This window comes from Columba livia, chromosome 16, assembly GCF_036013475.1.
Source record: "Columba livia isolate bColLiv1 breed racing homer chromosome 16, bColLiv1.pat.W.v2, whole genome shotgun sequence".
NCBI classification, from domain to species: domain Eukaryota; kingdom Metazoa; phylum Chordata; class Aves; order Columbiformes; family Columbidae; genus Columba; species Columba livia.
In genome coordinates this window covers 9,203,007-9,222,427 of record NC_088617.1, presented here as the reverse complement: position 1 = coordinate 9,222,427, position 19,421 = coordinate 9,203,007, and the positions used below count along the sequence as shown (strand labels likewise).

At 40.2% G+C, this 19,421-nt stretch overlaps 1 protein-coding gene across 2 annotated transcripts in view; it reads left to right on the top strand.

The window, feature by feature from the left end:
- CDH4 (cadherin 4) overlaps positions 1-19,421 on the top strand; it is a 432,434-nt gene that overhangs the window by 1,682 nt on the left and 411,331 nt on the right. The window contains exons 1-2 of one of the 2 annotated variants that reach the window (XM_021283285.2): positions 435-568; positions 664-775. In XM_021283285.2, the coding sequence (XP_021138960.2) occupies positions 751-775 (25 nt within the window). In that variant the 5' untranslated portion in view covers positions 435-568; positions 664-750. Of the gene's footprint in view, positions 1-434; positions 569-663; positions 776-19,421 lie in introns of those variants that run through there. The other variant, XM_065032403.1, reaches the window with a different exon arrangement.

The following is a 19,421-nucleotide window of genomic DNA, read 5'->3' as shown; positions in this document are numbered from 1 at the left end:
TCCTCGCTGTGCAGTCCAGAGTTGCAGCAGAGCAGCTGAGTGTTTAGGTGGATGCTTCCCGCTGGATCCTGACACGTTGTGCATGGGGCTGTGCTATTCACTGGCACTGTTAGATGTGTGATTGGGCATCCCCTCCACCCCACCCCCCACCCACCGCTGGGGCAAGTGCAGAAGCCTCAGATGCTGCTGCAGGTTGAAGGGGGGTGGAGGAGACTTTGGCCATGAGCTCTTGAGGCTGCTGTGAGCTGGGGTGTGTTTTCTACTCTTGCAGTCCTGTGGCTTGCTCAGTTTCTCAATAGCAAAACTCAGTGATTTGCATGTTGTAATATCAGGCCTTTGCGTGGCTCCGGTGCGAGCACAGCTCGCCTTGATGAATTGCTGCTCTTTGTTCCCTCCCCTCTTCTGACGGTGCCCAGTATCCCAGCCTTCCTACAAACAATGCTCTCTATTGTAGTCAGGCAACTATTTTCTGGCCCGTTTTATTTTTGCAGCTACAGTATGGACCCACTCCAACAGATAGGCACTTTAGCACAAGCGGTTTCTACTTGCATGCTGCTTTACTGTTCAGGTTTGCCTGTGCCTAAACACCCAGTCATTGGGTGCAAAACGTTTTCCTAAATGACAAAAGTCATGGTGTGTGTTCTCCTTGTTTTGTTTTTGCAGGCACACAATGGGGATCTTACAGTGAGACCCACATGCAAGCCTGGCTTTTCAGAAGAAGACTACACAGCATTTGTCTCCCAAAACATCATGGAAGGGCAGAAGTTACTCAAAGGTAAGTGCAATAAAAAGCTTAATAGGTTCTGCAATAACTGTATTTTCAAGAGGTGAAAGGAGGCTTAAAGATGCTGGGTTTGATGGTGAAATTGTCTGCAGAATTATATTTGTAGGAGGATGAAACATTAAGTGGTTTACCTGAGCACAGTTTTGAATACAGATGAATCATTCAAAGTACGCGTGCCGGCTGCTTCAGGTAGATTGTTTGCCTATAGCATGTGAGGTCATCGCTTCACTTTTAAGTCTCCCACTCCCACCCCGTCTGAAGGAACTCTACATTTGATATTTTAGAAAGTATTCTTAATGTATGAAATTCGAAGATCCTTAAATTATCTCTGCTTTGAAATGCATGATAAAGCAGACGTTGTTGTTGGAAATGTGGTAAACAAGCCTACAGACATTCTGTTCACAAATGTGGCATTCATTTTCATTACTGCCCCACTGACAACATGAAAACACAGGCAAAAAGAAACTACCAATTAGCTTTATAGTAATTGCAGGATTATAACCACTTTTGTGGTTGTAAACTCTAAGACATCTTCGTAATCCAAATAACAATAGATTATCCTGTGTATTGATCTGTCTCCCTTTCAAGTTAAAAATAATTAAACTCTGTATTTGCATGGTGCAGGAAATCATTGTTTTACCCAAGAGAATTTTTGAAGATCAAAACCCACCCACCCAACTTGGCAGCCCCCATTGAGTTAAATCACTACCCACTGGTGGCTGCTACAGCAGTTCTAAAAACATGAAATATTGTGGAAGTTGGGAGCACATCAGGGCTTGATGCTCTGCTCAAGGGTTTATAAACCCTTTGCTACTTTCTTCTTAGTACATTTACTCACATGCGCGTGTCTCTGCCAGAAAGCTGGGATTTCTGTCTTCCTCCAGAGCAAACACCTGCTCTGTTACTTTGATTTTTCTCGAAAGAAAAGCAGATTTATCAGTATTTTTTCTGGCTTCAGCAGAATCCAAGACTGGATGTTTTTTCTCTACGTGAGTTGGCAATCAGTTTTGTTTCTGAGCCCAGTTGTCTTAGTTTTGCTGTTCAGGAATTCTCTTGACTGGCCTGGCATCAATTAGTAGACATTGGGGACTTTATTTTGAGTTTGAAATATAAACAAGCAAGGACTCAACATAGACAAACCCAACAATATAGCACCACATGAAGAGACCAAGTACCAATTGTTTAAATATTTAGTTTTACAGGTCTGTCTGTGAACTAGAGTAGATTTCATGCTACTTAGCTTTGGAAATTGTTTGATAAACAATGTCCCCTAAATACTAGACAAACATGCCATTAATATAGTTGCTCTGAGGAGTATTTTTTTTTTTGCAGTTTAGTGCTTGATAAATTGTGCTGCCTGTTTATGTAGGTGGACAATAGGGATGGAGCAGAAAGTCTGTGTAGAGGAGTTAGCTGGTAATGACTTTTAAGAAACCACAGTGGCTGCCATTTCATTTCAGTTGCAACTGATATTTTTTAAATATGAAATTATATTTAGATAGGCTGTCAAGTTGATTTGAATTACAATATATTTCTATTTAATTTTATCCTTTAGGGGCCTGTTGTAGTTTTACGTTAGTCATGGCAAACCTGCCTCTGATTTAGGGCTGAACTGGCCCTCACTTCATTATGTGTGGGTGCACCGCTTATAAGATTCATGTCCTGGTAACACTGTCATGAGTTATATGATTTGTAAGCATTTTGTCAACTGAAGGAGAAAGAAAAATGTGCAAATGCTGTGTTTGCTAATAAGTGAACTATCGTCTTTACACCTTTTCATCTACAGTCAAATACATGCTGCTGTTTATCATAGGAAACAAATTTATGTAATTAATTTGTACAATAATAGAGGAGAAAATCTGCTGCATAAAATTCTTCTTCATGCTTGTGTTGTTCTTTATATATACTCTAGCATGTAAAATTGGTAGTTTTCCAGTTTAGGTTTAATTTTACTTCCTAACACTTGATATGTCTGCAGCACAAAATGTTTATCTCTTCCTTCCATCTGGGTGAAGTATTGTACAGTAGTTCAGACCAAAAATGGGTTCAGATTGCTTACATTATCATGTTTGATAGATTGACATATGTACCGTTTCACACCATCTCACCACGCAAAGCTTTGCTGCCAGCTACCACCATCTTATTCATCAGCATTCAGTAATTCATCTTCAGGCCAAATGGGACTGCTTGCCTGAAGAAAATTGGTGGGATTCACCTGTCAGTGCTGTCATGGAATTGAGGAGGGGAAAAGGTGTATATGTGGTTCAGATGGCTCTCGGGGCATTCCAGTGGACAAACATAAAGTTTTTTGTGTTGTGTGATCCTGACTTTGTCCTTAGGAAGGAGATGTGAGGAGTCCTGGGACAACTTGTCCTGCCCAAAGGGTCCTTCATCATCAATCGGGAGGTTTGTGGACATCAGTAGAGGGGTGAACTTCAGCCGACGTTGGACATTTTAGATGCTACGTGGTTCAGGAATAAGCTATGTGGCAATAAACCAAACATTTCTTTCTTAAGCGTTGTAACATCCAGCTCTCAAATGTCTGCAGCGTTACCAGTGTGTCAAAATGAAAGTCTTTATAGTGTTCTAGGTTTGAATCAAGTTAAACAGATAATCACTGCCTATAATTGACTTATTCCAATGGAAATAGCTTAGCCTTAATTTGACAACAAGAGCTTTTACAGAGTCATTGTTTTATTATAAGTATGCCATAAGCTATTAACTACTACTTTGTGGTTCATCTTATTTGCCTGAGTCAGCTCTCAAAACATAGAGATTCTAGCAGCAGCTATTTGTTACACAGTAATTAACTTGTTTATGATAAATGGATGGGAGAAATGTCATGGCATTTTGGTTTATGTATAAATGAAAAGCATTTGCATTCTAAAAATTTTGTGTTAATTAGACTTAAAATAGTTTTCCCCAATAGTGCCACAAATACCACACATTGCCCGTCACTGCCAACATTGTAGCCTGATGATGGGGTATTGACTGAACTGATTTGCAGAGCCAGCGCCTCCCTCAGAAATGCCGTCCCTGCATCCCTTAATAAAAGTTAGTGGAGTGTAATCTGTTAAATTTTTTTGGTCTTTGTTTGCATGATAATAAACTTAGTCTTGATCACTGATGCATGATAATGTTTAAAATAGGATTGTTAACTATTTTCTTCTTTAGCCTAAGGAAAAATCTCAAAGCTGCAGTATGGGAGAGGAGGATTACAGCATGGGTATCTTTTTCTCTTTGTTAATTATTAATGTTAACTTAAAATGGTGAGAACATTGGTTCTGAGGGCTGGGAAGCAATGACATGTTGTACTGCACTGGAGACAGTTCAGGACTGACTCAAGGAATCTGATCCCTTGTTATTAACTCAGGTATTCGGGAATGATGGTGGCCAGTGGACTTTTGGGGAAGGAGAGAAATACGGAGTAGGATTCTGAAAGTGATATACAATATGGTCTAAGGGCGGTGATGTTCTTGATATTTGGTTTATGCTCTTTTACATTTTTAAAAGATTTTTTGAAAATTTGTAATTAAAAAAGACTTTTTCTAAGTTAGAAATTCAAGTTTTATTGGCATGCTGTGAGCCCGTGGCAACTGGTCGTGGGTGGAATGACATCGCGGTGTTAAGTGCGTTATTTTTCTAGCCTAGTACCATCACAGCTCTAGCAGGTCACCTCTCAGAAATACAGCTGAACAACTCGTAGCTTTCCCTGCGATCAGGAGACATCGTAAGCAGTTGAGATGTGCAACCCCTTTTGTTTTTCTGTGCATCTCGTCATCTGCAGTGATTCATGTTTCTGCTGCCCATCCGAAATAGTGCCTGTACTGATGTAGGAGAATAACTTCACTTGTGTAGGCAGTTACGTTTGGGTAGAAGTGCGTGGAAGAGCAGTTTATTTTCATACGGGAAGATGCATAAACTGTGCCAGCATGTTCTGCTTTAAGCAAGTGTATGAAACCAAAGCTAGCCAAGCTTCATGCAAATGTCTTAAAACGTAATTGCTTCCATGCTAGTATTTTTACTAGTGCTATTTTTGGTTAAAAACAAATACATAAAAACTTCACTGAAATACCTGTTTTTCGTAAGAATTCAGTATGGAGGCCATCTCAAGTGTTTTAGAGGTAGAATGTTCTCGTTCGTGGTCAAATAGGTCCATCCTTTTCAACCCTCATCACCTCCAATAGCAAAACTTAAGGCTACAAATACTGTTTAGAAGAGTATAGAACAGATAGACCAAAAAATCCTAATGCTCCAGATCATCATGGATAGTGTGGAAGCAAACATCAAAAAAAGAGTGAGAACCTGAGCGAGTGTTTACAAACTATTTGAGTGTAGTTACTATTAATTCATGGAGTGGTAACTGTAGAGATATATACTACACCTGCTTTTGGAGGTAAATATACTGTATTCTTGTGGTCAGGATAATACAGGAAATTGAATGTGGAGTGTGCTAGTGACATGTATTAACAGCTCTACTTGAAAATAATTGCACAGCCCCAAAATACTGCTGCATACATGAAATTTGGCCCTTGTGTAAACATGAGAGAAATCTTTCAGGAAAAACACTAATGGCTTTGCTGAGTGCCTGGAGGGAAGGAGCGTGTCCCTGGGGTGACAAACAGCAGCCTAGAAAGTGAGTGTGTATCTGCAGCGCTGTACCACCCTAATGTGTCAGTTGGCTAATGGGGACATTCTGCCTGTCTATACATCTGGCTTCCTGCTTTTCCTGGGTCTAGAGTCCATAAAATACATAGGTGCCTGACCACTGTTAATTTTGGTAGGAGCTTGACTCCTACAGACGTGTGCAGGTCCAGGTCCCTCTGCAGTGGGGAGGATGCTCCTTCCTGCTGCCTGTGCAGGGTGCCCTTTGGGGTGTCCTATGGGTATCTTTTTCAGAAGCAAAGACAATGAGGAATTGGGATTTGCATTGGTGGGGTTTTTGAGCATCTCCTGCGGTTTGCTTGGTCCTGGCAGCAGGATGGGAGCAGAGCTGCAGCTGCTGGAACACCCAGCGCTGAGCTGCTCTGGGTTCAGGAGACAGGGAGACTTTTCCATTTGCGCTTTCATTATTTTCTGGTCTGTGATTCTGCATGAAAAGTAGTTACTGAAGTTATCGTACACATAATTAGCTTCACAGTTCTCTAATAAAATCTGAAAGTAGGCGGAAGTCCACCGGGAACCCAGAACTCTTTCCCTAACCTTTCTTCATTCCTTTCCGGGAGGAAAAAGAGGCAGACAGACATCGGTTTTCTCTGTTAAGCTTGTACATACTCCAGTGAAGCTGCCTCTTGGAAAACACTTCTCCCATTCCATGGGACAACTTATTTTAAAAGCGACTTCTCTTGATGGGCATGTTGCAAATCAAAGCCATAATTTCAATCGTGAGTTCCAGGGGAGACCCCAGAAAGAGCTGCCGCAGACTGGGGACGTGCTGATGCATATTTAGTTTTAATGTTATTCTTCAGATCTAACTTCTGACAGAAAAATGATGTTTAAGATGACATTTTTATCTAAATAAAATTGCAGTTAATGAGACCGGAGTAGTCAATAACACTTTGTGGAGTTAATCCCTTTACACTGTTTAATAACTGTATATATTGTTTTGTAGTTCAGAGCTTTGAACCATATTCCTCAAACCTAAGTAAAATTACTTTTTTCTGCGTTCTGGGGAGCTAACTGATTTTTATCTGAATAAATCTACTTCAACAACAAACTCGTAGCTTCTTCTGTGTGTGTGTGTGTGAGGAATTTGTCTGTTAAAGAGTTGCGCTGCTTCAAAGTAGCCACTCAAAAAATACTAAGGAAGAAAATGAAACAACTTCTATTGAATAATTTATTCATTTGCTTATTTATGCTTAGGCTTTTAGGAAATAAGCCATGTCTGGAACAGTGTCAATTTCTTATTTATTGGGAAATACTGGTTGTTTTGAACTCCAAACTTGATAAAGTTAGGTCTGTTAAGGTTAGAAAAATGTTAATTTCAAAGTAACTTCTGTGTTTGGAAACTGACTATTGCTGACAGAGCTCAGGAGCTGTGATTGCACAGAGCAGATGCTGAAAGCATTCTGGAAATGCTGTTTTGCATGTGGTAAATAAAAATTATTTATTCTAGCAGTGAAATATTTTCTTTCTTGATTTTAATTGACCTAATGCCAGTTCTCATTGCCTAATTTCATTGATATGTATGTGTAAGCCTCCTTCTGCCTTAATTTCTACGCTAGAAATAAGTGTAATGTTTTTCTAGCAATATCTTATTTCATTGCAAACCGGGACTGGTGACGTACTTCATTTGACAGTAGCATGGGCCATGCGCATAGCTCACAGAATATTTTAGTAATATAGATAATACTTAAAAGTCTTATTTGAAGGGCAAGAAGAGATTAAAACTACAGAGGATAGGATTTCATTGGAAATCTGCTTCTTAATATTTTTTCATACAGTGGAATGAATTTAAATAACAGGGAAAGAAAGGAGTTTCTGTTTGATTTGAGGTTACTGGTATATGCAGAATTGGTGCCAGTCCTGTATAAAACCTACTCTTTTATTTTTAGGCAAATGGAAATAATAAGAACTAAGACTGGAAAGCAGTGTTTGAAAAATAAAGACCAGTATTTGCTTCGGACAACTCCAGTTTGAAATGGATTGAGGGTTTTGAGATGAACCTGTGCTAGTATCTCCAGGACCTTGACCTTGGGCACTGCAGTAGGAATTTCTGCCGGCTTGGTGGACTCAATCCATGTCTGTTTTTGTGTATTTAAACCTTTTCTTCCCCAGCCAGAGGTTCTGAAGAACAGTAAACTTCACGTTCAGTTTTGGTGCTTAAATGATTCCCCCAATGTTGCTTTTTGAGGTGAAGCTCAGAAGTGTCCTTGGCCAGTGGTGCCATCAGAGGGTTTCCTTACTGCTCAGTGTACTGTGATATATTTGCTTTGATATTTTGTTTAAATATTTATTCATTGGTATTTCTGAAAGGTGAGGCTGAGAGAGCTGGGATTGTTTAGTCTGGAGAGGTCTCGCGGGGGGATTTTATCATGGTATATAAATACCTCACGAGGGGATGTAGAGAGGATAGAGGCAGGTTCTTCTTGATGGTATGCAGAGAAAGGACACGGGGAAACGGGCACCAATTGAAATGCAGGAAATTCCACTTAAACATTGGAAGAAACCTTCAGTGTGAGGGTTATCAGACACTGCAGGAAGTTGTGGAGTTTCTGTTGGTGGAGATGCTCAGAACCCAACAGGATGCAGTCCTGGACCTGGCTCTGGCTGAGCCTGTGCTGGATGAGGTGCTCTGCAGAGGTGCCAGCCCCTGCCATGATCGTGGGAAACACTTAACAGGTGAATATATGAAAAGCAAGAGTAGTGAATTGAGTTTTTCTGCAAATACAGATCAAATAGGTTTAAATAAAAACGTTGCAACAGCCTGCAAAAAATGATCCTTGCAGGGAAATTGTGTTCCTGTAACTTCTTGCAAGCATAACCTCTAAAGAGAGAATAATTGAAACACCAGGGACCAGCATTCTGCTGTTTGCTTCCATTAATGTCCAGACTTAACTTAGGCATAGTTTGTCTCCTGGCATAAGGAAATGTTACACTTAAATTCAAAAAGCTCTTGGTTTCCTCTTTATTTTTAGTAGAATAAAAGGAGAACATATGGAGTTTCTGTTTTCCCAAAATATTTGTCATTAGTGCTGGCTGCTTCGCTTCTTCCAGCAGAATCTTTCCCAAGCGGCTTTTCTGCAATGTAGAAATAAACAGTTGGGTTGAAGAAGATTTCTCTTTGCCACGGGCTTTATGATTTTTTTTTTTCTTGCTTATATTCATTGTCCCTAATTTATTTATTAATTTTGAATTGCAATTACACAGAGGGAGAGGGAATCTGCAAATGCTCTGGCATATGGGCTGCGCTGTCATTGCAAACAGCGACTTTGAGCCGCTCTTGCTGCCCCTGTGTATCATGACCCCGGGCTCCAGCGTCTCCCTTTGCCAGCCTGTTTAGATTCCTGCTTTCTGCTCCCTTCCAGTACAAAATTTTAATTATTTTTTGCCTTGCCCTCACAACTTTCCTGCCGCTGTTTCTTGCCATTTGCCGGCATTTTGTAATAGAGAGCCGGTGGCAGTAATTCAGCGCTCTGTGAGTTATGCTGTGCAATAGCTGCTGCTCAGGGGGGTCACATAAGCTACAACCTATTAACATTAGCATGGAAATAGCTGCCACGGTGTGGAACGCACAGTGGGAATGTTGGATGTTCCTCCAAGGACCCTGAAGACATGTATGGGCCACCCATGATGGAGGAAAAAAATAAATGCCCTTTCTACTTTGAAATGAGCCAATCTGTGTGTTTCATTGATACCCAGAAGCACTGCAATCGTTAAGGCTATTACTATGCCTATTATAAATCACAATTTTGTAGCAGTTCATAGATTAGTCGTAAAAATTACTTTTAGTCTAAAATTTTGTTATACTGAGTTTGTCTAATAGCAATTCCAATCCTTATTAAATAAAATTGTCTTTAAAATAATTATGAATATAGCAATTATCCAAAGATGAATAGCTGAGATTACAAAAATTGTTCCATACAAAGCTATGTATCAGCCTGCTCTGTTGGTTTGTGTCTAGAGAATCATAAAAGGTCAGTGAAACAAGCGTTTGTTACGTCACTGTTAAGCTGGAAAAGCGTGTTGGGGTTATTGGTATATGAGGTGAAAACATCTAGAAATGGGCTTGTGAAGATGTTGGAAAATGGTTGCACTTGAAGTCCAAATCAGGCCTAGTTTATAGCATAAAATTTAATAATCGGTTTGTTCTTGCTCTAGTCAACCTACAAATCAACCCTGAGGGTTTGTTATCTGCCCTATAGTTTCTTCTGGCCACACAGTTGGTTTTATTGAGAAGTCTCACCGATTGCACCCAGAGCTGTTTGTGATATTACCTGGACCTGCTTGCGCTCCTTACAACCTGTTGGTTGGTGTTTCATGTGCTTGTGGAAAAACAGGGCTGGGAGAACTCGAGAGGATGCTTAATCTTTCCTCAAGGCACCAGCAGCTCCTTTGTAATAGGTTTGTCCCTGGTGTGGTCTCGATGGTCCAGTTGTAGGGACCACAGCCAATATATGACATTATATTGCTTTCCTTTCCTTCCCATTTAAGCTGGAGCTCTCTTGATGCAATTTAAACCTGTTGCTATTTGTCATAGACACAGAGAACGGTTGTTGCTTTTTTTTTTTTTCCCCCGATGCACTTGACAAATATTTTTTTCGGCTTCTGTAGGCTGAGCTGCTCGTTTGTTCCCTTTCGTGTCTGAGCCCTTATCTTTGCCTCTAGCGTGGTGCCCCAAGTCGATGCGGCTGTGCCAGCCCCGTCTCGCAGTGCTGAGCAGACAGGGATCGCTTTGCCTGGTTTGCAGGCAACGCTCCTGTTGATTTACCTAACGTGATGATGGCTTTTTTCCTTAACAGTATGATACTGTTGACTCATGTTCAGCTTGTGATCCAGTATAACCTCCCACATTGTTTTTTGAAGAACTGCTACCTACCCAGTCATTTTCTATAAGTGTAGTCGATGAATCCTGCTGAACTAGGTTACCTTGCTCTTCTATTGAATTACATTTTTTTTTTTTATTGGCCTGTTCTGACTTGTTAGGATTGGGTTGAATTCTAATCTTGACCTCCAACAGAGCTGCAGTCGCATCCTGCTCTCGTGTCGTTTGCAGATGTAACAAACATACGTTGTGTTCCTTTATCTGTTCTGTTAATGAAAGCACAGAACAAAAGCAGTTCGGAACACAGTCGTGGAGCCCGTGTGATGGAGCCTTCTGCGTTGACCATGAACCATTAAAACAGTTAGGTATTGCTCTGCCTGTTTTTATCATATTTCTATTATTCATAAAGATTATTAGAAGGCCCAGCCCTCACCTAAATATTTTGCTGTTCAGTGTCTCTGTTTAATTTTGCCCCTCATGCCTGTGTGTTTGGTACCTGAAGAAAGGCAGATGTGTGCTCATCTCTGTGTCAGAGGAAGAGACTCCCTCTGCTGATGAGATCTCATTCTGGAGCATCTCACTTCAGGGTGGGGGAAGAGAGTGGGGCTGGTGGATTTCCAGACGGAAAATTATTCTTAGAATATTTTCCCCCCAGTGAAAGCGCTTCCCTGGGGAATCAGAAAAAGTCATCATTTCAGGTTCTGGATGCCTTGCTACTTTGCTTTCAGGAGCTTAATTATTGCTGGCTGGTTGCTTAGCTCCCTTAAAAACAGAAGGTTTACACAATTACACATGAAAGACAATTGTTTTGCTCATTTCCAGAGGCTTTAAATATTTTTTGTGCCTGAATTATTTAAGCGATTTATTTTTTCACTTATTTATCTTTTCATGGGCTTCTGAACATATTTTAGTTGATTCAATGTCCTCCTTTGCCCCTCTGCAAAAAATAAAGAAATGTGGGTAAATGGTATTTAAAAAAGAAAAAGGATTTTTCACATTGTTAGGGTTTTTTTTCTGTTCTGTGGAGAGGAAGGACATTTTGAAGATGAAGAAATATGTGTGCGGTTGCTTAGACAAAGGAGAAGCTATAGGTCATGGTGAGATTTGGTGTAATGAAATCTCCTTCAAGGATGGCAGCTATCACAAACGTTTAGGTTGTATCCAAACGTTTCCCTATACTGTGTTCGGACTACAGGAAGAGACTCATCAGATGTTTCGTGATCTCTAGATTGCTAAACTCTAGATACTTGTTCAAATAACTGAATAGTAGATTGATTATCTCTGTGCAAAGTTTACCAAAAGAGAGGGTTTGGGGTTTTTTTTGTTTGCCTGGAGTTTGAGACATAAGAGTAATTGAAAATTAAAAGGCTGGTTACTGTACCCTATGACAACCGGGCTGTTCCAGTCATACAGGATGGTTTTGATACCTCCTGATAAGAAGAAGCTCAAGTAGAACGATTACGTGGAGCAGTGGGCAGTTAGAAATGTTGAGTTTTGTGTTAGACATGAAATAAGGGTTTGATCCCATCCTGATCACTGAATACCTGTTGCATTTAGTCTTTGCAGGAATTTCTGAGAGCGGTGAATTAACTGCGGTGATTTGGCAAAGCTCAGTGCAGCCAATGCATTTCCCTGGAATTAATTTTTCTGGTATTTTCAATAAAACAAAGATTTATTTTGCCTTTCTACTGTGAATTGAGGAATAATGTTGGCTGTATCCTGTTAAATAGCAGCAGAACTGAGCAATAGCGGCGCAGCTGGTTTTACCTTTATGATAATATAGCGGGTTTCATTGCCTGGGAAGACACAGTGATGAAGCAAAGTTCTGTTGATGCAGCAGTAACGTTCTTTGGTAACACAAGTGAAAGAGAATGTGGAATGGGGTTACTTCTGGAAAAAATAAAAACAGAAAATTAAAATGGAGTGGGTGGGAATAAGAGATGTTGCATGTGAGTGCCTGGATGTTTTGCTCCTCCATGAAACTGCTGGGCAGTGTTGGGTCTGGACAATTCCAGAAGTGGTGTGTGTTGTGGAGAGCTGAAGAGAAGACGTAATTTCTGCCACAGATATTTAACAGTGATTTTTTCAACCTTTCCCCTGCATTGGGATCCTTTGTGAACAGCCTCTGATTGCAATATGTGTGTCTGCACCTCCAAGAAACATTTGTAGGGAATCCACACACCAAGAAAGCTGCTGTTCTTAGGAGAGCTGTCCAGAAAAGGGGGAGGAAAAAAAAGGAAGAGAAAAAAAGAGAAAAAAAAAAATATAAAAAAACCCCTCAAGGTTATATACCAAAATCAGTAACACATACTCAAAAAAAGTCAATATCTGGTGAATGTCAATTAAGTACTTCCCCAGCTAATAAATAGCTTAGGAGGTATAAAATTTAATACTCCTAAAATTGCAGAAGCCTTTGAAGAACACTTTTAAATCAGACTCGTTGGAAGCAGGAGATTTAATGCTGACCTGTTCAGAGGTGAGTACTGAAAAAGATATGATGGAATGAGGTACATTTCTTGAATATAAAGGCATTTTGGCTTCAGCTTTTCTTGGGTTAGGTGCCTTTTGAAACACTTTAAGTTGTTGTGTAACACATTGCACCAGTAACCAGTGTCCCGTTTCTTTATGAACCTAATTCCAAGTCTTTCCGAAGGCTCGGCTGGTTTGGGACTGGGTCACTGTGCCACAGAAATACTCCAAAGAGCAGCTGTAAGTAGTTTTTCACATGGCTTTTCCTGCAGGCTCTGCTCACGTTTGGTCTTAAAGCATAAATCTGTCACCTGTTTAAGGATTTCAGGCACCAGAACGATTCTCACTTTCCTTCTTTCCCCATTATGGCCACCTATTGGAAACAAATGAGAGATGTGCACGTTTCAGAGGGCAGTATTAGGCACACTCTGTCTTGAGCAGAGAGCTTTTTTTTATTTTATTATGGAGCTTTCTTTGAGAGGTGAGCAGATAAGCAATGAAAACTGCTCTGAGGTTATCGAGATGTGATGTAGTTGTTATGAGTTTATTTGGAAACCAGAGCAAACCAAACTTTGCCCTGGTTGGCTTGATTCCTAACAAGCAGTACCCCCTGGCTTTTTTCAGTTATGGTTTTTTTTTTCTAATCCCAATGGCATTCATTTTTTTTGGCACTTACAGTTAGGAGAAAAAAAAAATGAAGTAATACATGGCATTTGTTTTGGCCCTTGTCGTGACTCATAAATAGGGATAACATCTGTGCTGATAGTTTTACATGATGGATAACCAGATTGAGTGAACAAAGTTTTCGTTTATTGCTGTTCTTTTGCCATTGTTATATTTAGGGATCTCCAGCGTGAAGAGTGAAAGTATGTACTTGTGTGTGTTGCTCATGTATAGATCAGAATTTATATACATCTTGTGAATTTTAATTTATCCACCATATATTTTTGAACTAAAAATGGCTTATTGCCTTTCCCTGAGCTTTGCAAAACTTCTTCAAGATCCTTCCCAAATCTTAGTCTGTTGAAGACTCATGCTGCTGCCAAGTCTACAGCATTCTTTTAATTAAGACCAAAAAGAAAAGAGAAGCGAAGCTTCCAGTGGATGTAAATCCCTATAATCCTGAAGTGATGTAAATTGGTGCAACTCCTGGAGTCATTGGAGCTACTCTGACTTACATCTCCTGAAAAATCTGGCACGTAATCTTCCTGCTGGTCTTTTCTTTTGCCCGATAGTCGCTGTGCGCAGAGCTGGCCCGGCGGACAAAGCGCTCTCTGAGCAGCCGATGGAGGGTGGCACGGCGTCCGGCTCTGCTGATTCAGCACCGCAGAGCCCATTTTCCTCATTTCTTTGTGAGCTCGATTAAATTACTCTGCAGGCTGGACCGGAGCCACAGGCCACAGTTTTGCAGCCTTCCAACATGGTCTCCCAGCCCATGGCATCTGAGAAGCCTGTAAAGCTCTTCTGCTCTGCCGCAAAAGGATTTTTTAGGTTTGGGATCTGGCTCTTTGTGAGGCGGACGCCAGCAGCACTGAAAATATTTTGATTGTCTAGTTGAGCTATAGTGAAATGGGGTTCTGTTAATTGAAGGAAGGGGTATCATGGGGATCAGGTTAGTGTGAAAACTCCACTGTGTGTGTTTGTCATGGCAACGTTTATTTAGATTTGCCTTACAGAATTACAGGATAATAAATAATGAATTTAGGTTTTTAATGAGTATAGCACTACAGTAGAACCAGTGAGGTGTTCTGCCTGAGTTCAGGCAGTTGGGCCATTAGAGCTCTTTGAGTGACTTAAACAAATTTGGGGAAATCCATTTCCTTTGTGTCTCAGTATATGGACATTTGTTGTCTATTCTGAGTGGGTTTGGAACTGAACCAAGGGGGTGAAGCAGTGGGATGCGCTTCGTGGCGAGCTGTGCCTTGTTCACATCCTACAGAACCAACAAGTGGGTTGTCTGTGACTACTTTAATAGGCACATGGGTAGAGGAAAAAACATGTTTTTTGTTCGCTGACAGCTACTGGCTTTGTGTATTTAAGGAGCGTGGCCATCTCTGCTGTGCTTTCCAGTTGGGCTTCACGACTGCAGCTCATAGCAAAAGCTGTCTGGGTTTCTTTGGCTGAGGGTGGAGGTTGCTCTGATTTACCCTCTCCCCTCCAATGCTCATGATCCATCCAAAAAGGATTCTGGTGAATGGAGAAAGCAACACTGCTAATGAGGGGAGAAAAGGTCAAACAGATCAAAAAGTGTAATAATAGTCATCCTGCTTCCAGCATAGAGAACGGTCTAGGCTGATCATGTCAAAGCCAGGTGTTTGAGCGAAGTTGAGACCAGGCTTAAAGAATTTTCACAGTAAATTCAGAGGTTTTATCTTCTCCCTCCCCTGAGTGTCTCAGCCCGTTGTTTTCTCACTTTAAGGGACTTGTGTTACATCGGAAGGATGGGCACCCCATACATGTGGTTCTCTTTGAGTTCCCTTGTTGCTTTTCAGCTTTATCTCTGTAGTTTAAAAAATAATTTAAAAAAAGCACCACCAAATAATACCTCCTGGTTTTAATACAAAGATGGATGTATTTTTACAATTAAAAAGTAGTATTGAATTGGAACATTTTTCAAATAATTCTCTGAGTGTGATACAGAGGTGAAGCTCATGTTGCTGGTTTCAGTGCTAAAACAAAAGTGAGCAGATTAGGAAAGTTGTTCTGAGTGGTTTGTTACATTTTCTGAGGCCTAGTTCGGTCTCATGGTATTGGATAGCGCTGCCAAGCAAAGGGTTTATCTATTGATTTCTGAATGTATTGTGCTGTTAATCTAAAACTTCTTTCCCAGTGGAATTTCTATTCAGAAGGCTCTAGCCAAGTTCTAGCAAGTTATTTGATTTGGGAAGTTTGAAAGAATAATGAAGGAAGGATTGATGCAGTTAGATTTTCATGAGCTCAGTCTTCTAGTAAAATATACAGACTTCTTCCTGCTGTATTTATCTGTGATGGTTTAGCTCATTATTTCGAAGGAAAGCAGAGTATGGAGATCACTTAAGTTTTACCGTCTGAGAATTTGCAATTATGAAACCTGTTCAGAGGAAAGCTATGAAAACAGTTTTGGTGATAAAACAAAATACAAACATTAATGAGTTAGTGCAGCTTTGTCCTTTCATAAATCTATCCTTCATTTCTTAGTGATGAGCCCTTTTCTACTAATTTTTAAACTATTAAAATTGAGTGCTAGAAATGCATAATTGTAATTTCCTAATAAGAAAAACGTGGCAGGGGAATTGCACAATATATATGGAGGGGCTTTGCCCCTCAGGTTTTTCCAGTATTCTTTAAGTATTTAAAGGAACTAAATCTTTTGAAAGAGCTACGGCAGGAGAGTAGATGGTGCTTTATGGACATTCTAGTTAATAAATATTCCTTTTTTCTGAGGACTGAACACGGGAGTAAATGGTCCTGTCTTATGATAACAAACCAAAAAGTACTTTTTGCCTTCAAGTGGACTTGTAATTCTTTGTCTGTTGTCTATAGTGCAGATGTCAGTGAAATGGATGAGATGCAATTGGTAGTGAAATTAAAAAAAAAAAAAATATATATATATATATATAGTTATGCCTTTTTTGGACTACAGTCAGTTGCCTTTAACTTCATGGTGCCCATGAGTGGTCCAATAACAGGTTTATATTATTTCATTAGGATGTTGTCAAATTAAATCAAGGAAGGTGGACTCATTTGAAGAGAGCTTCCTTGTGAGTGCCCCCTGTCTCTGGAGCATTGTAGTTTGTTAGAGATGATGATTATTATTTCCTCGGGTACACTTGTTGCTCTTACTTAGGCAAAAAATGCAGCTCTGGAGGTATGTGGTGAACCTGAGGCATTATTTTATTGCATACCCAGGTGGTAAGCTGCAAGTTAAGAGTACAAATGAAGAATTATCTGGATATGGGGAAAAGTGTTGTATTAACTATGCAGTTAGTCTTTGTCAGCAGCATTTATGGTTTCTTCAGCCCTTATGGTGAGTAACCGAGCAGAATTTATTGGTGAATAGTTCAGTTTGCTTAAACGGGCTGATTTTCTTGAGTAGGCAGAAATTACATCTTATTACATGTCTCAGATTTACTTTAAATGAAAGGCCAAATCCAGATTTGACTTGCTTTCCTTCCCAAACTCCTATTTAAGCACCGGGTAAATAGGACACGTAGGATTTGGCCGAGTGAACTGTTCAGAGTAACTTAATTTACTGGAGCTGGGGTAAAGAGCTGCCAGCATTTAAGACTCTGCTAAAGATCCAAGCTTTTGAACCACATAGGAAACAAGGGATGTTGTTTTTTTTTTAATCCCCCATGCAGAAATAAGTGCTTTAGAATATCTGAAACATCCACCAGTATCATTTCACTACTGAGAATTGGGTAACAGTGTAAAATTATATTGACCTGAGGGGATTGAAATATAGAAGTGGCCATGCGCTTAACTGTGCAGGAATCAAACTGTTTTACTGATAACATTTTATTGATTCATCTTCTCTCACTGTTACAAGTAGCCCGAAGCTTCGCAGAATGAGCTGGTGATGTTTTTGTGTTGTGGACGTCGCAGTATTGCAGCTCTTCATAGGTATTGAAATTTTATATATGGGCCGAGAGCTCACGTAATTATTGTGATTTGTAATGACTGAGGCTGCAGATGGGCTTCCCAGAGGTTTCATTTCAAGCCAGATAACTCGTAATTCCTCTTTTCTGTTTAAGAATCTGTTGTCCCTCCTTTTGTCTGCAGCTGTTGAGGTTTCTCTCTGTGAAAAGCTGAACCGTATCTCTGGCTTAATGAAGATGCGTGAAATGATTGAAATTGCCCTAACAAGGCAAAGCTCTATATACAGAAGCAATGGAAATGTGTCATGCTGTTCGCAAGGGATACTTTGTCCTTTTCATAAAGGAACTGTGGTTTCTTAACATATTATAAAAAAATAACAACAATAAAAAAAATCCATCGTGTGACAAAGCTTTGAGAAAATGCATGGCTTAAAGACCACAATGGCAGATTGTGAGTTTAACCTGCATGTGTTGACTAATTAAATTCTTTTGAAGTAGCTAATTTCATGTATTTTATTTAATGAAGGCTTACTTAAGATTTTAATGATGTGGGTCTTTTCTCTTCAGTAGAATGCCGTATTGACTCATGACATATTTTTACACAGGCTTCATTCTGCCGTGAACAACAGTAGTTGAAAATGTGAGCGCTTGATAAAGTATCATTAAATTAGCTTATTGTATTTGCAGATTTTTATTACGCTACTTCACCGAGATATGAATTGATCGCGTTGTACTTGCTGGTTTTTAAAGGTGCAGCATTGTTATTGATTATGCTACTTTATCTCAAGTGCTCCATCAGCCTGCTGGCAGGCTTGTTCCCTCTACAGTTTTACAAAGTACTAGCCTTTGTGCATTATTTTTCTTTTTTCGGAGTATTTCATGTGTGTGCATGTCTTTTTCTATTGTAACTCCACTGAAGGAGATTGTTTTGTGTTTGTACCATGCCCTCGTGCACAGCAGTTCTGCTCCATCCCGGGGCTTTGGGAGAAGCGGTTGGTGTCCTGCTCAGAGGTGCTGCCAAACGGGTCCCTGGTCCTGGGCTGATTTCCAGGGAATCCATGAGATTTACTAACATCGAGGGCAAAATCAATCCTGCTCAGATTTTATAGCATTTGCCTTTGGAACAGTTGGTGTAATTCTGTGTAATGTGATGTATGTCACAAATGAAGTAGCAAAAACAAGAGCCTATATCTTGTGTAGTGAGAAGTTTCAGATATTCTTCTGTGTTAACTCGAATAGTGGATTTCTTCTATAAAGCTTGGAACGCTCAGACCTATTTCAATACTAAATGTATTGGAAAAGGATTGCTGTCAGGGCTTGTCCATCTGATTAAATTCCCTTATTAGCACTGGAGCTGCAGTCTTCCAGGGAAGACATTAGATGAATAATCTTTCCAACTTAGCCAGGTTAAAACGAGATGGCCTTTAATCAGATGCTAAGCTAGAAGTCCAACAGCAAAATATATAAGTGTTGCTCTAGTCACCCTTTTTGTGTGATCTGTGGTAATTCGATACATTCCTTAAATATAAATTGGTATTTCAGCTGTCTGTGAAATATTTTCAGACTTCAGTTATCATGAGTGCTTGATGCAGCGAGGGCTCTGTCACCTTCTGCTTCAGGCTCCCAACATTCCAGCAGTGATGTTGTTTATACATTAATAAAGTTTATTGTGATTCATTTTGACATATGCTTAGCCAAATATAAGAAACTTGCTGTCATAAAGTCCTGCGGATGCACAGGGGTTGATTGTGGTCTCTCTTGGTGATCATCGTCTCGTTATTAGAGAAGGGAGTTTGATGAAGAATCAAAACACTCAAATTTGAGTAAAAGCCCTGATGTTATTTTTTAACAGGTGGAGGACTTGCCTTTGGAGGGAGCTACCAAGTGAAATGAAATATACTTTGACCCTTGAGCTTTGCAAATGGGGGTTGAGTGACTGCCAACAGATGTGCCTTAGCCCAGGATAATCTGTTGACCCTGTGGAATGTGTGCGGCTCTGGAAGCATCCAGAGCAGCGCTGGGGCCTCTCCCCTGCACATCAGGGATGCTGCAGCTGGGAATACCTTGTGTCCTGGAACAAACAGAAGAGAAATCTGTCCTTGTGGCA